The 21,375-nt window shown below is 37.2% G+C and overlaps 1 protein-coding gene across 1 annotated transcript; it reads right to left on the bottom strand.

Moving 5' to 3' along the window:
* Positions 1-2,176: 2,176 nt before the first annotated feature.
* On the bottom strand, positions 2,177-19,897 carry LOC108674318. The gene is made up of 19 exons (XM_047884757.1): positions 19,521-19,897; positions 19,149-19,256; positions 18,250-18,446; positions 17,814-17,964; positions 16,856-16,990; positions 16,398-16,501; positions 15,755-15,876; positions 14,068-14,118; positions 13,278-13,627; positions 12,891-13,019; positions 11,469-11,528; positions 8,829-9,197; positions 8,329-8,457; positions 7,766-7,972; positions 5,387-5,583; positions 4,882-5,032; positions 3,854-3,988; positions 3,254-3,357; positions 2,177-2,819 (listed from the first exon to the last, which is right to left on the bottom strand). The coding sequence occupies exons 1-19, from the start codon at positions 19,855-19,857 to the stop codon at positions 2,622-2,624; spliced, it is 3,234 nt and encodes a 1,077-aa protein (XP_047740713.1). The 5' UTR covers positions 19,858-19,897; the 3' UTR covers positions 2,177-2,621.
* Positions 19,898-21,375: the final 1,478 nt, after the last annotated feature.

The following is a 21,375-nucleotide window of genomic DNA, read 5'->3' as shown; positions in this document are numbered from 1 at the left end:
GCAGCACTCCCGCGTTGACTATTAGAAAAATATGGTTGAACAGTGAACATTTTTCATTTGACAGGCTGGCAGCCTCTTAGGCTCTTACTAGAATACTACTACTAGCCCCTTGTAGTTGCAGGTTCACATTTCACTGATGGCTAATGTGAAGCTATCACTCTGGCATCACTCATCAGTGGCAATGTGGCATGTGACACACTGACAGTCTGACAGTGATTACTGATCTGGTCTTATGACTCTTAAGTGAGTTAAGTCTCTTATCACTGATGTGAGTTGGTCACTGTAAGTTATTTTTTAGGTAACCACATTTTTGCTATTATAGTCAATATAGACTAAAATAGTGCTGCATTTGGTTAAATAATCTTAATAATTGTTGGTTTGCAGATTCTGAGACTGACACCATGCAACTTCTACTGGTCAATTGTTGGTGCAGAAAAGGCCCCCCATGCACCCCTCCCATTCCACAGTCAAGGTAAACCCAACTGAACTCTGAAGGAGAAATGCTCAATGCTGTAAATGACTTTTTGGGATTTGTCCAGTTGCTAGAATTCCACTATTATTTTGCCAATGAGAGTGAAACAATCATTTTTGCCATTAATTTCAAGAAAAATTTGCCTAATAGTCCAAAATGAAATTGGCTTGATTGCCCCAATTTTCCTGTGGGGAATCATGCTGGCATGCTTAGAGGTTAGAGCTGCAGCTGCTACTTCTATTTACCTTAAAAAGAGCAAAAAAACATGTCATTTTACATGAGAGAAAACCTAGCATATAAATACTACTTATAGTTTTTTAAAAATCTTGTTAGTTTAGTAATAAGTAGGCATTCATGTGTTAAAAATATGTGTTAAATTGCATGTGTTAAAAATATCTGCTTCTGAGTACTAAAATCTTTTCACTTGATTTGCAGCTAAATTCAGGCATTGAAAAGTTCTTTTTTCTGACAATGGTAGCTGTGCATAAACAAGTGAGATGAGACTCCAGTCATAATTATATAGACTATTACTATAGTGTGAGGCACTGTGGTGCAGTCTTGCCCAGATAAAGCTTAAACTAATCAGAGAGTAGGTATACACCTTATCAGAAAACTTGAAGTAAACTCATTACATTGATGTATAGGTGGCCAAGTGTGGAAAACTGCAATTGTTAACTGTAATATCATTGCTAAATATGATAAATCTTGCAGATTATAAAAAATTAATGTATCAAAATTTTACTAACCAAAATCCTGCATTTTTCAAGATTAATTTGCCTGTTTTGTGGCTCAGAGATTGCATCTCAATGGGCCTGTAAAAATCAGTGCAAAATAATTTAAAATGAAACAAAAATATAATAATGAGCAGTTGTGCACTAAGTGTTCAAAAAAGTACCTATACTCTATATTATCAGTTTTAGCCAGGATTATTCTGGGACATTTTGTTATATTTTATATGATAGCAGAGCACAGGTTCCAATACTGGTGATTTTCCTATATATAGCAGTTTAGCATAGGTATATATGGTAGGTACCAGTACTAGGTATATTATTTTATAGGCACTAGTGATAATGAAGAATACCTCAAAGGGGGTGGATAGCTAGACTTCAGCATAGCCCAAGTCCACAGTGCGATTCATATACCTTCCCGAGCGTAACGCAACCAGGCATCTTCACAGCTTTTGACACAAAGCACCCACCACAACAGCGCTGTTCAGTCACAGGCCGCAGCGCATACAGGCCGGAGCGCAGCAGGCCCTACCGCAACAGCTACTCCTAATGTAACTTGACCTAACCTAACCTGTGCCTGTTGGGTAGGTTAAGGTAGGGCCTGTTGCGCTCTGGCCAGTTGGGCTCCGGCGCTGTGAAGCAGTGGCTGCGTTGTGCACAGCAGATTTACTGTTAGCCAGATTTACCCACAGCTCATTGATCTGAGGCTATGTGTAGATATTGCATGCTGATGGTTGGCATTAGGCTCAGGGCCTGTTTACGAGTCAATTTTGTTACCCACGGCTGCGCTCCCCCTCAAAGGGAGGCTCCAAGTCAGACTCAGAAATCCTGAATAGTAATTACTTCCGGTAGCTCTTATGGTTAAATTAAACACACAATACATGCAAGTTTAACTATGAATGTAGGATGCACAAAACCAAATTTAATGACTTCATCCAAATAATTTAATTTGATGTTAAAACTGACTATACATTTTCCTCCGCCGCTCATTGTTCAAGCAAAAAAAAAAAAACAAGGCAAGGAAATTTTTATGACCCTAGGGATCAAGAAATTTCAAGCTTAACTTGTTTGAAATTCAATTGTAATGCAGGTTTACTAGAATTAATGAAAATAAAATTTTAGCGTATCTACCACAAGCGAGATAATGTGGATAAGAAGAGCCAACAAGTTCTTTTTAGGAATTAGATTTTCAACAACAATCTGGGATGAGGAATTTTATCGTTGCGTTCGAATAAAAGTGCATTTAGGCGGCTAAAAATCCGGAGTGCACGAATGTCGGAAACACAAACTGTTCTTAACTTAGAAGGTTTTCAATCAATAAAGTCAATTTCTTTTGCTGACTTGTTTGTCCATATAATGTATTTAATAAAATGCGATTAATTGAGACTATGACAAGAAATAATCAGAAACAAATAAATAAATCACATATGCAGAGTTTGCTCAGGGATCTGCATGACTTCGGTGTTATTTTCCGGCTTTTCTGGAGTCCCTCCGAACATTTCCGCGATTTCCTCCGCTGTTTTGCCTTTAGTCTCCCTGACCATCAGGACTGAGAAGAAGAAGCTTACGACGCACATGCCTGAGAAGAGCCAGTACACTCCGTAGTCGTGGATGGCTTCCTGTTTAAAGTTTCAATTATATTTATACTGCGTGGTGAAGTTTATTGTGTTCAATCCGAGCGACAATTGAAATTTGAAAAGCAGAATATTCGATATAATGTTTTTGTTTTATTTTAGAATCTATTATGTTCCATTTTTCAATGAAGATTGCATAAAAAATCATACATGTAAATATAGCAAACCGTATGTGAACTATATTTCAGAAGTTCAATCCTATTTAAACGTAGAATTTTCATATAAATAATCATACTGACAACACACACCACTGACCATTGTTGCTGATAACGCACACCACTGATTATTTTTAGTTAAAACTACACCACTGACCATTTCTACTGATACTTATGCATAGTACTGCGTTAAAATATAAAATCTGTCAACTAATTGTTATTCAATATTACAAGTAATTGAAACGTGACATGAGCTGAAATTACCTGTAATGGTGCGAAAATGAGCGTAATGATGAACGAAAATAACCAAGATGTGATCGCCACGATGCTTCCTGCAAGCTCCTTCACGTCAGCTGAGAAAATCTCGCCTGCACAGACAAGCTGAAAATGGACAATTTCGCCTGCAAAGACAAGCTGAAAATTGACAATCTCGCCTGCAAACACAAGCTGAAAATGGACAATCTCGCCTGCAGTGACAACAAGTTGACTAAAAAACAGTCTCATCTGTGCAGACGACAAATTGACAGAGGAAAACTTTTTTGCGTCTGCACAGACGACCAGTTTACAAATAAAAATCTCGCGTCCGCAGACGAAAAGTTGACCAAGAAATAGTCTCGCCTACGCAGACGAGTTAACAAATAGGACATCTGAGATAACATGTACAGCAGCTTCGACAAGAAGTTTATTGCGTCGTATCCTCATATTCGGTCACTTTTAAAATGAAATAGAGCTAATTTTTTTTAGAAATTCGACAATACTCGGTAGAGCTTTCCATACTTCATGTATTCATAGAAATTCAAGCGAATATATTCCTGTATATCAATGAAATTGAATTTATCAAATTTACTTCAGCATGATATTCACCCATCATAACCCAAGGGATGGGCCCAAACCCAATGCTGAAGGCGAAGATGAAGATCATGAGGGAGGTGATGGGTAGCCAACTCAAGTTAGAAGCTTTGTCTTCACTCAGCAGGTAGAAATATATGCCCATGGACGCTGTCATGAAGAAAAGAAATGGTTTTCATGACCGCGATGGAATCGTTATGCTTAAATTCATGTGGTACAAAAATTGTTATATGCTCATGATTTATGAAATAAACAATACCCCTGTGGACGCTGTATGAACAATGATTATTTCCATATATATACTGAATTAACTGTTGCAAAACATGCAATCGCTTTTGTCTGTAAAACATGCAATCGCTTCTGCCTTTTAATGACTTGAGTAAATATGTAATGTTAAAAATATTGAGTGATGTTATTAACATCGGTCGAATATTGTTCCTCAATCAAGTCGATCATTATTCACAATGTCGCTAATATTTTTAGTCAAGATTTTCACAAGTTCCAGAAGCAGACTAGACGCCAATGGTGACGGGAGCTAACACGACTCTGATTCCGCGACAGAATGTTGTTAATTTTAATCAATAAATAAATAATTAAAATATGCTTTCAGTTGCCCGCAGAAATTTAATCGACTGCGTTCCAAAAAAGTGTTATGTGTCCATTGCGCTATTTTTATTTTACGCTGCTGTTGTGCACATTTGTGTAGGCATTTGGCCATGCGTAACCCTGTTGCCTCCTAAGCATATAATATAGTTCATCTAATTTCATTATCAATAATTCCAACTTAATTCTCTTGAGTACACGTCACGAAAATTGCAATAAGCGGCATTAGCCCAAACCGGGCCTATTCTGCAGCGCCGATGGTGATTTATACTAATCACTCTGTAATCAACTTGAATATTGAGCACTCCCCTCTCGTTATATGATTAAATATATATAAAAATTAATTTGGTATTTTTGAAATTTTGTTTGGGGTTTCATTTTCAGTTACAGCAATTCTTGAATCATTTTGAATCATTAGAATGAATGTGTAATAATATCACCTTGAGACGCGGCCAGCACCACTGATGACCCGATGAGCAGCGGCCTCCTGCCAGCTCTGTCCATGAGGGCGGCGGCCACGGCGGTGGCCACCACCTGCACCACGGCCACCAAGATGCTCGAGTTCTCTGCGGACATGTCCGCCTCGGCACTCTGCCGCCATTTAATAAATTATTTCAATCGAATTTAAAAAATGACTGAAATTACCATTATAATAATAATTTTATTCGAAGCAATTCAACCCGTACAGTTAGATGATACAGAATGATAGATTCTGCAAATTAGCTTTTTTTTACGATTTCACTTATAGCAAAAAAAAAAAAAAAAAAATCCCATAGGCTTTGAATACTTAAGTTCATATCATATAAAGAAACAAACTTTATATTCAGCCAATCCTTTAAATCTATTATGCATATGAAGATATTCATTCTTCTTCACTTAACAACTTTTCAGAGATAATTTGCAACCATTTGGTTCGTCGTCTTTATTCAGCCGTCAATAACTTGCTTCAAATATTGTGGTGAGGTTGAACAAGATTGCGTTGATCCCCGAAAATTGTTGAAAGACCATCAAGACGACAGAGATGAGCAGGGGTCTCCTGATGTGAGGTCTGCCCAGGTCTCTGAACGAAGCTCTGTTGTTGCGGGCAAAAGCAACGGCGTCTTGAAGACGCGTCAACTCCGCGTCAACGTTGCACTCTTTGCCTGGGGGCGCATTTGGCCAGATGATTTGTTTTGAAATTTGTTATCATTTATTTAACTTTATTTATTTTTATTGTGACATCGATTTATAACTGATGCTTTGAGGAAATTTTATGGCATAGGCCTGATAAAGTTCGACCTAGCTTTTGGCTTTTATTGCAGAATTTATCAGTTTACTTATGCATATCAATTGGATAGGGATGCATGGAAAAAATCGATGATGTGTAGAAAAGGGCCTAATTTTAATATTACACTTTATTAAATAAACATGTTTCTATGAATTTGAACTATTTCGGTTGCGTAAAAATTAAAAGGTTCAGAGCATATATTAAAAAAGTATGCATTTTGGTACTCAGGCAGTATTCGTTGGGCTATTATTCTGTGCTGGAAAAAGGCAAATATTCACAAAACGTTTACTGGCACTTTTGATTGTGTACAATTCTCTATTCTATGGTATTATTACCTCCTTTTTCTGTCCTCATTAATTTAAAGCCAATTTTTTAGTCTTGCTGTATATGCAGGGCAACTGATAGTTAAATCTTCCGACACTTGTATCATAGCGATGTCGGCCCTGAAGAATAGGCCTGCATAATGTGGCCTGTCGCCGGTTCTTGTACTTTTCGTGACTTGTTCACAGGAGATGTATAAACAGGTCATTTGACCGGATCTTTTCAAACTGACATTAGTTTGAAATAGCTACTAGACTTCAACCAGGCTCGAGATGGTGCTAGGCATTTCAAGTCTGAACATATACTTCTCCGTAGCTTTATCTAGTCTGTTCTTGAATACTCGGAGCGTCAACGATGAAATCGGAGAGGCTGTTCCACATGTCGGTGACTCAAAGCGAGAAGAAGTACTGTCGGGTGGATGAGTTGCAACGCAGTATTTTTAGTTTATAGCTGTTGTCCGTGGTGTTGATTCTTGTTTCAAATTCTAGTAATCGTTGCAGGACCTTGTAAAACCACGAGTATGCTTGTATACTTTAATGAGATCTGCACCATGCAGACGTCTATAACAGAGGCTTGGAAGCTTCATAATCTTGCATCTTTCTTCGTAAGGCTTGCCCTTCAAGCCCGGAATTATCTTTCTTGTACGTCTCTGAACATTCTGTACTAAAATTTTGTCCTTCTCAAGTTTCGGTGATCACGCGGCGTTTCCAAACTTTAGGCTCAGGCGCACGATAGCAACAAACAACAGCGTCATCGCATCTGCATCTATGAACTCGCATGAGCGTCTAATCAGCCCAAGAAGTTTATTGGATTTATTAGCTTGCCTTCCAATATGTCTACAAAATTTCAGCTCCTTGTCGACATTAACTCCCAAAACGTTTTCCAATCTAGACTTTTCAATCATTACTCTCTCGTTGCAACCATGTCTTCTCATACTGTAATCTTGCTGTTCATTGTTCTTCCCGAGGTGAAGTACTTTACACTTGTCAGCATTAAACTGCATCTGCCACGTCTCAGCCCAGTTCACTAAACTATCAAGATCATGTTGCAATTGCACTTGATTTGATAAATCCTTAACTGTATTATAAACTTTTGTGTCATCGGCGTTCATGGAGCACACTTTTGACACTACTTCTGGCAGATCGTTTATAAAAGCAACGAACAAAACAGGCCCAAAAATGCTTCCTTGTGACACGCCACTGAGCACTGATGCCCATGCAGTCTGATACGGTTCCGTTAATACTGACACGTTACCGTCTACTTACTAGAAAATCTCTGATTCATTCTAGTACATTTTCCTCTATTCCTAAAGATTTCACTTAACGCAACAGCCGCTCATGCGGAACACTGTCAAATGCTTTGGCAAAATCGAGGTACAATGCATCCACTGGCTCCCTTTCGTCCAGCAGACGACACGTAGACAAGACGTGGCGGCGTAAGGATAGACAAGAGGATAGCGGCGTAATCTACCGGCAATAAAGCCATGTTGACAGTCTGATAGGGGATGGTGAACAGTCAAGTGATCGATAATCATATCCTATTTAAGTTAGGAGTATTTTTAGACTCAAGTATTTAGTAGCGATACAGCAATTGACTATTTGTGTAGGTGCAATTTCCGTGCATAATCAGGCCTGTGTAGTGGTTTACAAGTACTTTTAAAGCTTACAACTTAATGATCGTGACCAAGATATTACTTTTTCAATGACTAAGAGATCGGCGCAATTAAGTTTTTATACCTCTAAAGTGTTGCATAGACATCCTTGCGTCTTCATGCTTGTCTTTGGCGAGCAGGTAACTTGGAGACTCCTTGTTGAAGACCATCAAGACGCTGAAGACTACGGCGGGCAGCAGACATGTCAGGGCGAGCCACTGCCAAGACTCAAGGGCACCAAACACGTACACGAAAAGCACACCCACTGTCACCATCAGCTGGAAGCACGAACCTTGCGGACGACATCACAAATTAAATTTTCGTTTTGATTAGAGACGCAGAAGTTAGGTCAGTGAAAAAGTCCTGTAATGGGCAAGTTTGTGAATATTAATTGGCCCAAATTTGGGTTTTCGTTGTCATTATTGCTGTTTTCATTTTGACTAAGAGAGTTAGATTATATAAATGCAAAATTCCATGCATGAATGTGTTATTTGTTACCGTTCCGTATATTACAGACAATTTTGCTACGATTTTGACAACTTTTGTCATGATAATTTTGCAAAACACCAGATTTTAACTTTGCTGATGTAATTGCAACTTAATTCACGTGCGTTTGAATTTGTCTAATGAAAAGAATTCTTTCCTCACCCAACATCCCCCTGATGTCGGGGGAGGCGATCTCCCCGATGTAGGTGGGGACGGCGATGGTGGCGACTCCGGCGCTCACGCCAACAAAAATTCGGCCCGCGATCAGCATTGCAAAGTTCGATGCCAAGCCTGGCGGTAGGTTGCAATAGTGAGATGCAATTACTTCATTAGTAAAATAATGCTCGCACTTGTCAATACAGCAAAAAAAAAAAAAACGTTAACGAACACATTTAAATTAACAAGGTACATGTTTCCAAGCATGCATGCTCTCCTAGCGTGATCATCATTCTCACTTACATTATCTCAGCCGTAAAACATCACAGTTTTAGCGCATTTTCTCATTTATGAAAAAATGCACTATTGTGCTCGCCATGTCCGTCTGTCTGTCCGTCCGTGACTTCACGTTTTCGTCGATGAGAAAATGCTCTCTCTGTCACTCACTGCAGTGAGTACTGAGTTATATTTATTTAAATATTTTTACATGGATCTATTTTTCTCACCTATAAGTGCCCACCCCAGCACGTTGGGCACGAGGCAGCCGATCATGGTGCCCCGCCGCCCGATCCAATTGATGCCCAGACCCCCAAGCACCACGCCCAGGATGGCTCCAACGTTGACGATGGAGCTGAACCATGAGAGCTGAGAGTCGCTCAGTGGTTCTCCTCCAATTAAAGAATAATTTGTTTCATTAGCCAAGGCTCCCAGCTGAGCAGTGCTTGGTGATGAATACGAGGTGTTAGATCCAACAGTTAAGGCACCGAAAGTGCAACAAGCGGTGGCGATGTATTGAGTTAGGTACGTCTGTTTGTTTTTAACTAAATTCTCGTCGTCCTCCATTGCACGATTCAAAAAACACACATGCGCGGTAACTTATTGATGTAGAACTTGAGTGTCTTAGGGATCTTTTTATCAAGAATCAGCTGCGAATAGTTGCTTCATATTACCGTAATGTTTCACTGAGTGTCATTTGCTTGATTGCTGAAAGAATAAACTCAACTTCCAGATCTTGAGATCAGAAACTTCTCACTACTGTCACGACTACCCTCCTCGTTAGTCTCCACTACGTGAAAGCGGTTGAAGACTTCACTCGCCATGCCATTTCGTGCCGTGTTATCTCGTAATTTGTTGTTGCAGCTGATTGCCTGGTAGAGATTATATATCATTGTTTGTTCCAATACATCAACTTTATTGACTAAGCGACTGATAGCCCCTAATGCACTCCGCCCAGTGTCATTACAATCAATATGGTCTAACGTTTGATAACACCTTCTAGTTAGAAAATTGTGATTTTAGTCATATGGGACGATTAAAACATGAAATTGTTGTGAATGACCCGCAAAAATTGATCGATGACAGGATTACATGTTCCCAAATAAAACAATATGTCTTATCGGTTATCCATTGATTGTCACACGCAATCATATTTTGATGTCATCTTCTATTTGGTGTATGACTTTCCTATTCTCTTCTACAGCTGTGCGCAAATATTCTGTTGTTGCTCTGAGCGCAAACAAAAAAGCCGTAAAGCTGTGAATGTCTTTATAGAAACAAAACTTATTACCTACATTTATTAGTCATATGGACGTTATGTTTTCGTTCTAAAATATACAACAGTCCGCATTTGTTTTCATTCTTACATGCAAAAAGTTAACAATAGTGGAAATTGATTGAATGAATCCACGTATTTAATTTAAGGACATTGGTTTTGGTATATAGATCTTTCCACACATTGCGTGTAATCTCTATGATTTCATCACCAGAAGGCGAAGCCACTGAAATCAAGCCTTGAATGAATTTCGTTTGAATTTGTCTAATAAAAAGAATTTTGTATGTAATTTTGTAAAGAATGTAATATCATTGCTAAATGTAAAGAACTGTTTCACATATTCCGGCATTCTGCGAATGAAAAATATTAGGTGTTTTAGGATATTGTCGCGAATAAAATCAGCTGTTTGACTCAGGAACGCCTCTTGGTCATTTTTGTCCTCCTACAGTTGTCGTGCTCACTACTGCTGGGCGTGGGCTGGGGCTGGACCTCGACACGCATCCTTAACAACCACGCTGCCTTTTTTTATACCCCTACAGCCATGGAGCGACATGAAATATTGTGAAGAGCACAAATAAACATCGACTATTACGACATACAGAAAAGAAGAAGACGTCCTCCGGAATGCCATGGACAAGGGTCAAGGAGCGCGGAGTGGGAGGTTGAAAGACTCGTAATATTGAACCTGCATTACAATAGTACAATACAATACATGAACCTGCATTACAATAGTACAGTGCAGTACATATACCTGCAATAAAATAGTACAGTGCAGTACAACCTGCATTACAATAGTACAGTGCAATACATGAACCTGCGTTACAATAGTACAGTGCAGTACATGAACCTGCATTACAATAGTACAATGCAGTACATGAACCTGCATTACAATAGTACAATGCAGTACATGAACCTGCGTTACAATAGTAGAGTGCAGTACATGAACCTGCATTACAATAGTACAGTGCAGTGCATGAACCTGCGTTACAATAAATTTAGTCGTTCGTTGCCGTGCATTAGTTACTAATTATAATTTCAGATATTACTCCATTCATGCTACTTGTACGAAAACGATAAAGTACAATCATTATATTCGACTACAAAGGGAAGTTCCTGGCATTTATATTAAACAATTTTAAACGTTAAATGATATAAGCAAGTATGCTGAAAGAAGTTATGCCTATCAAAGAATATTGCTCGAATGTTTGTAAACCACTAGTCAATGTTCACATGAATACGTGTAGAATACATTTATATTTTATTGATGTCACGTAAAATTGTTTTCAATTTAGCCCACATGTTCTTAGTCCAATAGTCCAAAATGCAGAATTCTCTATATCATGAGTAACTATTTATTCTTTTATTTATAACATCGCATTGCAAATTATTGCTATACATTCTACCGCACTAAATTTCTCGTCTACTCACTGAGGGAGATGACCATGCTGCCAGTGTACAGTATGAGCAGTATTTTTCTGCCAGCGATGTTTTCGTCTTACCACCAAAGTAAATTAATGCCAAAAATTAGGCCGCACTAAATCGAATTTATTATTTAATCACAGAGTTAACGCCACCTGCACCTGCAACGTCGCACCTGTGGGCACAAGAGAGACCCAACGCTGTAGGCGTACAGCAACCCTAACGCCACCTGCACCTGCAATGTCACACCTGTGGGTGATAGTTCAGCGACATCGTAGTGACGGCAACAGTCTTCAACATTTATGAGTAATAAAGATGCATTGAATGCTTTAATTTTAAATTTAAAATAATGCTGTTGTTTTAAGGTTGATTTGAATAATGTGGGAATTATTTCCAAAGTTAAGCTAATTGACCATTTAAATTTTTTACGTATTTCATCGTTGCATTGAATGCGGTTGTTTTATTGCTCTCGGAACTATTTCCCGAGTTTTCACTGGGGAATCAGTGTTCAACTTCATCGTAGTGACGACAATATTTTGAACATTTTACGAATTTTAAAGTTGAATCTATTGCTTTAGTGTTTAAGTAGCCTAAATGCTGTTGTTTTAAAGTTGCATTGAATGCCATTGGAGCAGTTCTCTAAGTTTCCTGTTGACCAGAGTTTAGCCAAATAGCCACAGGTTCGTTGAGACAGGAATATTTTTAACATTTTATGAATTCTCAACTCAGGTTGAATGCTGCTGGTATTATTTTTATCAGCGCCACCATGGGCGAAAGTTTGAATTTTAAGGACGGAGGGAGGTAACAATTTTAAAATTGTCGAATTTGAGCGAATTATTATAGTGAAATTTAATTTTAGGGTAATTTAAGTTAATATAGTGAAATGTAATTAATTATTTTAATTTTTACCTTAATTTATGTTTTACTTTTTATCATGTATGATGAATTCACAAATATTATCAACAATATAATTTTTTATGTCGCGTACAGAGCAAGCATAATATGCATCCAAAGTACACAGTCAACAATTCAGTGTACAGTGACCAGTTCATTGTATTGTTGCAGCGAGTACAGCGTGACTTCATTGTCATCGCTGAGGTTTGTACTATGACTTGTAACCGTGACACTGAACTCTGTTATCTTTGATCGTATCCCTGATACGACACTCTATTTAGGCCTATCGCCTTTGCACTGTCAACATGCGGAATCTTCTTTCGTGTACTTGTGCATAAATTCATTTTCATTTGGATTTCCCTATAATAATAATTATTAAACGTATATTGAATTTTAAAGAAGAATGTCTGACATTTGTTAGAATTTAACCCCGGAAAATATTTCAATGTTTTCATCAGGGGAACGAAATGGAGTGAGTATAATTAAATAAAGAAAATTGAATTAATTGAATTGAAAAATTTAATTTAATAAAGAAAGTTTTATTTATTTACCTGAAATTTACCTAAATAAATGAATAAATAATAATGCTAATATTCATATAAAGTAGTAGTAATATTCATTTATGAAATCTTTCTCGACTGTTCAATGAATAATTAATGTCATTAGTTTGATAAATTCACTTTAATCAATTTTGTTAAGTTACCGATGACGCATCTGAAGTCTGCGTGGGCGATGTCACGCAGGTACGCAGGAACTGAGAACGACAAAATTCCCACACAAACACCGCAGAACAAACGTCCTGCGATCATCATCCCAAAGCTTGTGGCAAAACCTGTTAAAATAAATTAATTCAAAAAACAATATTTGTGAATGTTTTTATACATAGAATACGTTACACTTGCATTCAGATCTAAGTGTGAGAAGGATTCATCTGTGTTGAATAATGTTGAAGCCAACAGAGTTTAATCAGTTTCATGAGTGGCTAAATTTCAATTTGTTCAGTGAAATTTTATAGTATTTTTACGAGAAATTCCGTCAATTCAGATAACTTTATTGCAAAATCGTATCATAATCGTTACAATGTACTCACCTATGAGAGACCAACCTATCATGAACGGTGCAATGGTCATGAGCATTGTAGCTCTCGGTCCGATCAAGCGTGAGGAAATACCAGCCAGAACCGTCCCTACCATCGCCCCCATACCTACCATTGACGAGAACCACGATACCTGAACAGGGTTCAGGTGTTCACCGTCAGGTAGCGAACATTTCGTACTGTTAGCACCGAACTGCAGGTCTATCCCAGCTGACGATGAAAATCCTATGGCGCTGCCTATGCAAAACGCACCGAGCCCCGCGCCTATCGCCGTCACGAACTGGGGGACTGCTGATGGCTCGATGTCATTCAAAAATAAACTAGAGGGTTCTGAGCTCGACATAGTTTAATGTTCAATGTGTTTTCTTATTTATAATTTCACTGAGATTGAACTTGAAATATTCAATCGAAGAAGATCATCATCTTTATATTTTCACGCGAATTGAGCACCAACACTTCAGTTTAACTTACACAAATTTGTGTATTGTAAAAGAGAACATATTTCTAATGAACCTTATTGAGGACATGTTTCTAGACCTGAAATTTTAATTATTGCCACCACTGTTCCATAAGATTCATTTTAACGCCACTTTACTTCGATATACTTTAATTTTCTATGGAAAACTGCACTCGTGTGTTCTGCATTCCATCATATATTATTATGTTTTATTTAATTCCATTCCATATTATTAATAACTTGTTTTTTATCCCTTGTAAATTGTTATGATCACAAAATATCACGTGTAAGATATCCGTTCAGCTGCCACTCTCTTCGCTGACTAACTTGTTCAACACCTCGCACTTGAGACACCATGGCGAGTCAACATCACAACACCTGCACAACATATTTATTTGCAACAGTTGAAACGCATAACGATCTTTCATCTCCTACATCCGTTAGGTTTGCTTAGGTGAAATTGTAGTGTTGATAAATTCAAGTCTGCTAGCTGCACACGAGACGCGTATGAGATGCCAGGTATATACGAGACTCATAATGATTTTTATTCTTATGCGTATTTTTATTGTTTTAGGTTTATTAGAGATAGTACGTTTAGTGGATAAATAAAAGTATGCTAGATGTGTTTCAGACGAGTAAATATCAGCATACTATGTAGGTCTCTCTTATTTGTTTTATTTGCGAAACTGTTGACGAACTGTCATCGAAAATGAATTTTTTTCGCTTATTAAACGCCTGCATTCCCTTATTGATCAATGTTTGCAATTTATAGAGAATATAATACAATTTTATGAAGTACTTCAGGGTATTTTGCTGACCATTAAAATGAAAGGACCCTCTTCTGACAGCTTTTATTGTCGCTGCTAATTATTGATGATCGAGCAAATATATGAAATTATTATGCAAATTTTGCGGCCTCTCCTAAAATTACTTGCTACATTTGAGTGCTCTGGGCGAATTTAATGCCACAATTTGGGGAATATAGGAAAATTAATTGATATATTCGAGGGCTCTGGGGGAATTTATTGCTACATTTTGCGGGATTTAAGGAAATTGATTGATGCATTTGAGGGATCTGTGGAATTTATTGCTATTTTTAAAAGTATTTTTGGGAAATTAATTGCTTCATTTTGATATAGCAGAATTGATAGCTACATTTTGTGAGCTCTGAGAGAATTTATTTTGATATTTTGAATGCTCTGACAAAATTATTTGCTAAACATTTTAAAGGCTGTGGGGGAATTAATTGCTAATTTCTTTAGGTTTTCTTATTGCTAGAGAGGAGATGTATTTAAATTTGTTTTCACCGAACACAAATGTGCTGTTTTTTTCACTGAATACAAATGTTCTGAATGTCTAATATTAAAGAGAAAAAGAATTTACAGAATATTTCAGAGAGCTTTCGATTAGAGATCAATATTTAACAGAAATGAAAAATCGTCGTGTGCGCTAGGAGGAAAAATGTTCTTCGCTAGAAACGCATCCTCTGTAAACTCGCAGAAACGAATTAATAAATAATATCTAATATAGATAAGATTTATAATAAAATGAATGATTATACTTGGACGGTTATTCCATTAGAGGATGGAAAATTCTCTTACATCATAGATCATCATACGTACATCAAAATTCTTAAAGCGCTTACATCATAAGTAGACAGCTTCTAATACTGGTATGTTTGTATAACTTATCAGACATGCATGGACATAGTTTATTTAAAACCACGCTTAGTTATTTATCCTGGGTGTGGACTTCATGTCTCATTTCAACCAAACTGATATCGAATTCAATGAATCATTAAGGTTTCTGCTGGGTCAAAAAGTGCGTACACTGCACCTCTATTTTGATTTAATTTCTGATAGTCAAATCATATCTGTGAGTAAAACCCTGTAAAGATTTCACTATCACTACGTCATTGAGATTAAAATTTATACACCTACGAGGAAATTATAGCTGTGATGAGTCGATGGGGAGATTTTTCGGACCAGGATTTTTATCAAAATTTCCTCCAAACATCATTGTGATTTCTTCGGGAGTTTTTCCTTTGGTTTCTTTGACGAAGATAATCGTGAATATGCAGCTGATGACGCACATGCCGGAGAACAGCCAATAAGCGCCGTAATTGTGGATAGCTTGCTGCAACAATATATATAAAATATAAACGAAATGAGCAGAGCGATCGAGACTTCTTGTACATGACAAAAAACTCTTAGTAATTATTTTCAGGTAAATATGAATTGCACGATAACAAAATAATTGACCATTGATTCCACGGTCTTTCTTGAGCGATAAAATTTCAAAGTTACGTTGCCCAGACAATTTAAACGTCATTGATTTGAAAAAGTCTACATTGTTCATGGTTGTGTTTCGTGAAATAATTTCCGAAATATGTCATTCCAGAAAAAGTTTCATGACGCTTTTTCAAAAAGGCTTTTCTCTTTTTCAGTTGAATATATGAGTATATCGTGATCTTTTGATATCTATATCGATTTTGCTAGTGACCTCACAACCCCTTCGCTCTGTACAACCTCCCTGGTCCACGAATGCTCGTAATAGTTATTGCAGTTTTACCGCGATATTCACGATTGAATTCAAAATTACTTAACGGTTATAAATACACCCATTGATATCTGGCAAACCCGGGAAGTTAACGATACCTGAAGAGGGATAAATATTAATGTTGTCGTAAATGATGCGAACCACGACACTAAAGCCGCCATACTTCCCGCCAGCTCCTTCACGTCTGGGGAGAACAGCTCACCTGTCAACCAAGATTAAGTTATTAATTCACATTCATTTAATTTTTATGAACCGGGATGAAGCACATACATTCATCTGATGTAAACATATGATTTCGAGTGGCAAAATTATCCCTTATTTGCATTATCCCTTACCTTGTATATACTGGATATTATAGATTTATATTATTCAAACTTCTCACATGAATATTATATTGTGTAAAAGAATAGGTTATACTCAATGTTAGAAATAAAAAAATTAAAAATAATGAATCACACATTTCAAGATATTCTAACTAGGAGTTCTTACAATTTCTGATTGAATTTCGTCCGTATTTGATTTCTTAACTCAACACAAAAAAAAATCCATGGCTTACCGAGCAAGATCCAAGGTATGGGTCCAAAGCCAGTGTTGAAGGCAAAAATGAACACCATGAGTGAAGCCACGGGCAGCCAGTCGAACGAGTCCGCATTATTCTCGCTGGGCAGGTAGAAGTACGCTCCCATTGAACCTGCATTACAATAGTACAATACAATTCATGACATTGCATTACAATGGTACAGTGCAATACATGAACCTGTATTGCAATAGTAGAGTGCAGTACATGAACCTGCGTTACAATAGTAGAGTGCAGTACATGAACCTGCATTACAATAGTACAGTGCAGTACAACCTGCATTACAATAGGAGAGTGCAGTACATGAACCTGCGTTACAATAGTACAGTGCAGTACAACCTGCATTACAATAGGAGAGTGCAGTACATGAACCTGCATTACAATAGTAGAGTGCAGTACATGAACCTGCATTACAATAGTAGAGTGCAGTACATGAACCTGCATTACAATAGTACAGTGCAATACATCAACCTGCATTACAATAGTACAGTGCAGTACATGAACCTGCATTACAATAGTAGAGTGCAGTACATGAACCTGCGTTACAATAAATGTAGTCGTCCGTTGAACTTGCAATAGTTACTTATTATAATTTCAGATATTACTCTATTCTTTTTACATTTACGATAACGATAAAGTATAAGCATTATATTCGACTACGTAGGGAAGTTTCTGGTTTTCATTTTAGCCCAAGCGTGTTTAGTCCATGACGCAGAATTCTTCAAATCATGAGAAATTATACATTTATTTTTAACATCACAGCAAATAATTTCTACATACTCTACAGCGCAAAATTTCTCTTCTAATCACTCAGGAAAATGACCATGCTGTCAGAATGAGCAGCATTTTTCTGCCAGCGATGTTTTCGTCTAAACACCAAAGTAGAAATTATTACGAAAAAATCTGAAAAACAAAATCGAATTGATTATTTAATCACCTAGGGAGATGGCCATGCCGCCGGTGGACAAGACGAGCAGTATTTTCCTGCCTGCCTTGTCCATCAGTCCTGCGGCCACCAAAGTGGCCGCTATCTGCGCCGAGCCGACCACGATGCTGGCCACGTTTGAAGTGATGCTCATTTTCGCGCTCTGAAATATAAACATAATTTGAGAAAGAAATAATATATTTCTTTCTTAAATTATTAAATTCAATTATTAAATATTTCTAGTTGATGGGAAATCATCCAATATGGATCGTCTTTGGGTGAAAATTAATCTTGTGGTCCCTGATAGATTTGTGAACGAAGAATTAATTATATTAATTGCACGGTTATTTATGCTTTTATTGAAATATTACATTGGATGAACTGTTTTCAGAGAACTCCATGTTTTCATCTATGTCAACAAACTTTAATTATTCTGATTTTTGATCACCTCAAAAATGACTTTTAAATTGAACAGAATTGCGTTGACTCCTGAGAACTGTTGAAACGCCATCAGCGTCAACAAGATGATCAGCGGCCTGCGGATGTGAGGCTTGCCCAGGTCCCGGAACGAGGCCTTGTTCTCCTGAGCCCAGGCGACGGCTTTCTTAAGACTCAGCATTTCAGGGTCGATATTGTATTCTTTGCCTGTTGGTTTAAGAAATGCTTGGAGTTGTCATCTGTGGCCGTACTAGCAAAAATATAACAAGTCAATCAATCTTTTACAATTTTTCAAGCTAAACATATAACAATCATGGACAAGCAGGCCGCTACGTGTGCTCAGGCAGCATAGAAAAACTAATTCAAAACTCAGGCCTCATTTGGAAAACTAATTCAAAAAAGGAGCATCTGGAGCATTTCCACATAATCCAATACGACTTGAAGTCGAAGAACTGTCTGTGATAAGTAGAAATATATAAAAGAATGCCTTCGCAAATTTTTGAAATTTGAGACTTGGGTACAGAGGAACACAGACATTTCGGAATAGTATAGAATAATTATTAATGGGCTCAAAATTGTTCAATATTAAGCGTTTATTTTTTCAGGTGGTATTCAAATTTCCATTAAACCTTATCGATAACCTTATTGCTTTTGAAGGTATTCCCGAAGTTGTTTAATTTTAGTAAGAAAAAAAAATCACTTTGCGGAAACACGCATCTCTCACACACAAGACGATTATTTCTGAATATTTCATATTTATTATTTCTCCATTTGCTCATCATTTATATGACAGATGCAAACAGACACACAGTTGCACCCATGCAGTCTGACAAAGTTTATATATTATTTTAGTTTGAGCTCACTAAGTCTCAGCCCATATAGATCACCTCTGAACCTCTGAAGGGATGCACGTGCTTGATCTTCCTTTTCTTTGGACAAGAGATAAGCGGGCGACTCTTGGATGAAGATCATCGACAGCGCGAATATCACCGCGGGGGCGACCGTTGAATCTTCCGTCTGAATATATTATTTCTAATAAATATGTATATAATAAGTATATTTTTTACCAGTTGTGACTTATATAAGTTGATGATAACCTTGCTGACAGCTTGATCTTCTGTCTGAATATATTATTTTAAATAACTACAATGTTTCAGTTCAATCATTTATAACGCTTAAATTTAAATAGCCTGAGAAATTATATGAGATATGAAAATATGAGAAAATTATTTTTATTCATAACTATTTTATGAATAATTAGTATTATGAATAATTACTCACCAATTTGCGCCCATCCAAGAATGAAAGGCAACAAACTCGCTATCATGGCTCCCCGTCTGCCGATGACTTTAATGGCATATCCACCAGTGACCACCCCAAGTATTGCTCCTATGTTCAAGATGGAGCCGAACCAAGTGATCTGTGTGGCTTGCAAAGGTTCATTTCCAAGCAAAGAACAATTGGTTTGTTTGGGGAAACTTTGCAGCATCGCGGAGCTTGGAGAGGAGTAACCCATAACAATTCCTGTAGCAAGCGCTCCAAGGTTGCAGCAAAAAGCCGCTATGAATTGATACAAGCGCGCCGGCTTTTTAATTAATTTTGAATTTGCGTCTTCCATGGCTATGTTCGATTTTAATTGAAACTAGTGCAGTGGTTAGTGTAATAATAAGTTTTCTAATTTAAAGTTAAGAAAACTTTATTTGTATTTGACAAAATTTCTGGAAAAATATAAACAAATAACACTCGCTCGATCAAGCTAAGAGTAGTCCATCGAAATTTTACAAAACAAGTTACGTTCCAATTGGGAATTGTATTATGATAATTTATAGAGTTCAATTAAGACCAAAATGGGGTTTAATGCTTTAATTTTAAAATCCTGTTTTTAAACTATTATATAATAAGCTCAAACTTGTTATAATTGATCGTTTTGAAAACTGATAAACAGTCGTCTTTCACAGGACTCGTAAAGAAGTTTCCATGCACACAATCCAAACGCTCACTTATATTCCGATTTTAAATTTTGCAACATAATGTTCTTCCTTAAAAAGCTTTCGGTATTCGCATCGTATTTGTCATATGAAGAAACAAAATTTTCACATATATGCGGTTTTCGGCTGCAATATCGCTTGCAAAAATTACTCATTCATGCAACTTAACGCTGTTGTTCTGATGACAGATCTTGTTCTTTCTTTTAATTTCTCAACTGAGCAATGTCCGCTAATAATAAAAAATTTTCCGATTTCCGTGCGCTTCTCTTTTCTGTCACTGGTGCACGTGTGGCTCGACAATCGTTAAAGTGACCTCTTGTATGAGGTTTTTCCGTTCCTGCAGCGGTTTACTTATCTCATTTATATCTTCGAGTTTCACAGACGTTAGCGCTGCTAATCTCTCAAAAGTTTTTCTCGCTGAACATATTAGGTTTTTTATGATAATGATAAATACAATTATTGATTAAACACTGATATTGATTTTATGAATATCGGGCAAATCATGGCCAAATCTGTGACAAAATTTAAAAATTTTTTAAATCATTTGCCGTGCAAACCTGCTACTCAGAAGCGTTATTAGGCCATCAATCCCCCAATTTATTTCTAGTCTCTTGTAATAATTTGTTGCTGTCATACAATTTTCTCATTTTGGCCACAAATACAGACAGGTCCAAATAATTGCCATATTTAGGTCACATATACCAACAGTTTACACGGCTTCTGGTCGATAATGAAATTTTTATCGACAAGGCACAACAAGCGATGTAGGCGAGCTCGGCACAGAATATGGCAACGCAACGGATGGAGTGACAGGAACGATAGTAGAAAGCTCACATGTGCTGCCCGTGGCACAGGTGTTTGCTGCCTAAATGCTGGATACTACAGAAAAGATTGCAAGACATGAATATACATCAGCATTTAAATTTACCATCAGGTGTTCAACGCCCTACATTTTATTCGTTTGAAAGTATTTAAGCCATTTAACACAAGCCATTCTATACAATTGTTACATGATTTTATCAAATATATAGTATACTCGTTTATCGTGCCGAGATATTGACTGGTCCTGAAGTTAATTCTGCGCCGGAAAATAATCTAGTATGAAAGAGAAATTCACAATGATGGGATTCGGGATAACAATTAAGATT

The sequence above is a fragment of the Hyalella azteca genome, unplaced genomic scaffold (assembly GCF_000764305.2).
Source record: "Hyalella azteca isolate HAZT.00-mixed unplaced genomic scaffold, Hazt_2.0.2 contig16099, whole genome shotgun sequence".
Lineage (NCBI taxonomy): Eukaryota > Metazoa > Arthropoda > Malacostraca > Amphipoda > Hyalellidae > Hyalella > Hyalella azteca.
Note: the sequence above shows the minus strand (reverse complement) of the source record. Positions and strands in the feature narration are given on the sequence as shown.

Excerpts from the sequence above, each read along its gene's own strand:
- LOC108674318 (XM_047884757.1), bottom strand. The coding sequence starts at position 19,857 with ATGGAAGACGCAAATTCAAAATTAATTAAAAAGCCGGCGCGCTTGTAT. Across the intron at positions 16,991-17,813 it reads CGGCATGGCCATCTCCCTAG|GTTCAATGGGAGCGTACTTC; the intron begins GTGATTAAATAA and ends ATTGTAATGCAG. Across the intron at positions 5,033-5,386 it reads ACCTCACCACAATATTTGAA|AGTGCCGAGGCGGACATGTC; the intron begins GCAAGTTATTGA and ends AAATGGCGGCAG.